Source organism: Loa loa (assembly GCF_000183805.2).
Source record: "Loa loa unplaced genomic scaffold supercont3.578, whole genome shotgun sequence".
Lineage (NCBI taxonomy): Eukaryota > Metazoa > Nematoda > Chromadorea > Rhabditida > Onchocercidae > Loa > Loa loa.
The window spans coordinates 22,734-25,804 of record NW_018108758.1 but is presented as its reverse complement, the minus strand read 5'-3'; the positions used below and the strand labels follow the sequence as shown (position 1 = coordinate 25,804).

General features: G+C 24.1%; 1 protein-coding gene across 1 annotated transcript; it reads right to left on the bottom strand.

Annotated features, from left to right (window-relative positions):
* Positions 1–2,322: 2,322 nt before the first annotated feature.
* On the bottom strand, positions 2,323–2,487 carry LOAG_14058 (hypothetical protein; the record flags this gene model as incomplete). The annotated part of the gene is made up of 1 exon (XM_003149560.1): positions 2,323–2,487. The coding sequence occupies one exon, from the start codon at positions 2,485–2,487 to the stop codon at positions 2,323–2,325; it is 165 nt and encodes a 54-aa protein (XP_003149608.1).
* Between the last annotated feature and the right edge of the window lie 584 nt (positions 2,488–3,071).

Genomic DNA, 3,071 nt, shown 5'->3' with positions numbered 1-3,071 from the left:
AACTACTTGTGTTAATACTAGTAAATATTAATAATATTATTAGTAATGGTGTTAATAACGATGATAATAAATGATAATAATGATAACTAAATGATTGTTACAACTACTTGTGTTAATACTAGTAAATATTAATAATATTATTAGTAATGATGTTAATAACGATGATAATAAATGATAATAATGATAACTAAGTGATTATTACAACTACTTGTGTTAATACTAGTAAATATTAATAATATTATTAGTAATGGTGTTAATAACGATGATAATAAATGATAATAATGATAACTAAATGAAATATCTTTGTTGTTATTAAAATATATTTCATAATTTATTAACTAAATAAGAAATAAGATCAAAATGGTATGACATTCTTTTTTTTTTCCCTTCCGTTTTGTCCTATTTATTTTATATTCAACCAAAATGTACATATGTATATATTATTCATCAGTCTTTTACTAACAATTCACAATGCTCCATCTTTAATACATTAATAAGAAACCTCTCTCTTTGTCACCTCTTATTTCAAATGACTGTCCCCTTCTTTCTTCCCTCTTTTCCTCTCTCTCTTTCTCTCCCTCTCTCCCTCCTTTTCCTCTTCCTCCATTCTTTTGTCATTCTCATTTCCCTCCATGTGAAATAAACCTCTTCTATTTGTGAGTAAATTATAAATGAAAGAGAGAGAGAGAGAGAGAGAGAATACGTCCATCCTCTGTCCTTTCATTTCATTCTTATTGTCTGATGACATCTCCGCCGGTAATTCTATCCTCCATCAATTTCAACAATTTTCAACTATCATTAAGCTTTTTATCCCTATACTACGATGAATTTCTTCTATTATATTGATTGTTTAAAGTTAGTAATAATAATAATAATAATAAAATGACAAAATATTTAATAATGAAACTTAAAATAATAACTAGAAATGGAAATGATTTATTAATTTTGTTTTTTGTATGATGAAGGACAAAATTAGGCGGGAAAGAGGTATATTCAGTTCCAGTTTTTGCTACAATTTATTTGGAATCAATTCTTTTTCTTTTTTTTTTGAATGAAAAAAGTTTACAACGAAAAAAAAAGAACGATATACACATATATAATATTAAAATGTGATATATAAAATATTGTTTTAAATTTTATAAAATTTTTTTAATTTATTAAAATAAATTTTTTTTAATTTATTAAAATTTCATTTATCATATTTTTACAATTTCTTTCTTTGTTGTATTTTTTGAAGAGAATAAAAAACAAAAAAAAAAAGCTTTTTTAAACGACAATCGCTTTTTTTTTCAGTTTTCTTTTCCAATTTAAATTAATTTATCATTTTTTCTTTTTCAAACTCACTACCTATGCTGACGTTTGAAGATTTTAAAAAAGATTGAAAGATTTTGTTTTTCCACTCTTTGAATTAATTATCATATTAGCTGTATCATTGTAATTTATTTAATCATACATCAATTTAATAAAGATTAGCAAATAATAACTGTTACATTCTAATTATTCAATTATATTATTGATTATTACTATTATTATTATCATTATTATTATTGCTATTATTATTAATTAATTAATTAATTTATTTATTTATTCATTATTGTTATTATTATTGTTATTAATCATCATTATTATTGCTATTTTTATTGTTACTATTACTATTATTACTATTACTATTGTTATTATTGTCGTTATTATTATAATTAATAGTAAATTGCTATTTTTAATAGTAATAAATATTATTAGCATTACATAGCATTTGTTAGGAAATTCGATATATACTATATAATATCCGAAAATTTTGCCTCAATTAATACAATTTTAATAAAAATAGGAAATGATTATCAGAATTAGAATCATTGGAATTGATATATATATATATATATATATATTTGTATATACAACAATTCATTCTCATTAGTATACTTCCGGTTCATTGCTAATAATTGATAATTTGTAAATCAAATCTTCTACCATCTGTTTTTCATATATCGCTTTCTGAAATTTCTCCCCAATAAATATTAAAGTGAATTTTTATCTTCAATACATAAATATACATTTATATTTGCTAATATATATTAGTAAAAATAAATCAATAAATTAATATTTCCCAAGAAATTTTCGATTATAAAAAAAATTTTTTTTTATCTCAAATAAATTTTATTATTAATTTTCCCGAATGTAATTAAAATAATCAATGTAATAACAATATTTTTTGTTTATTTGCTTATATTATTTTTTTTAAAACTATCAATTAAAACTTAAAGAAATGGAATGAATCATAAAATGCGAAATTTTAATTTATTCGATTAACATTTACATCAAATTTTATTCCTTCCTCCCTTCCTTCCTTCCTTCTTTCTTTCCTTTCCTTTTTCCTTTCATCCTTTTTCCCTTCTTTCCTCCTTCTTCCTCCTTTCCTTTCTTCTTTTTCTCCTTCTTTTCTTCCTTCTTCTTTTTTTGAGAAAGAGAGGATAGACAAATGTAACTCATTTTTAAAGAGTAAAATTAATTCAATTATAAATCCTCTACAATTCATGTATTATTCGAAATTCATCATGAAAGAAGAGAAGGACGAGGACGAGGAGAAGGACGAAGGAAAAGATTTGGGACACTTCTCATTCTTATCGGTTGCATATCAATTTGCATATTTGTATTAATGTATATGTTTGATATTGATATACTTAATATGCTTATAACATTCACTCTTTATTTCATTTATTCTTGCCGCTCGATCCCCGCTCCCCGCTTTTTCCAAATCTTCCCCCGCATATTTTAATTTCTTCGCGTCATTCGGTTTTGTTCTGTATTTGTATGGAAGAAAGGTATGAATGAATATAGAAGGTGAAAAGCATATGCTCGATAGATTCTTACGTGATTTCTATGCATGCTCGATAGATTCTTACGTGATTTCTATGCATGCTCGATAGATTCTTATGTGATTTCTATGTATGCTCGATAGATTCTTATGTGATTTCTATGTATGCTCGATAGATTCTTGCCCAATTTCTGTGTATGCTAGGTAGATTCTTACGTGATTTCTATGCATGCTCGATAGATTCTTACGTGATTTCTAT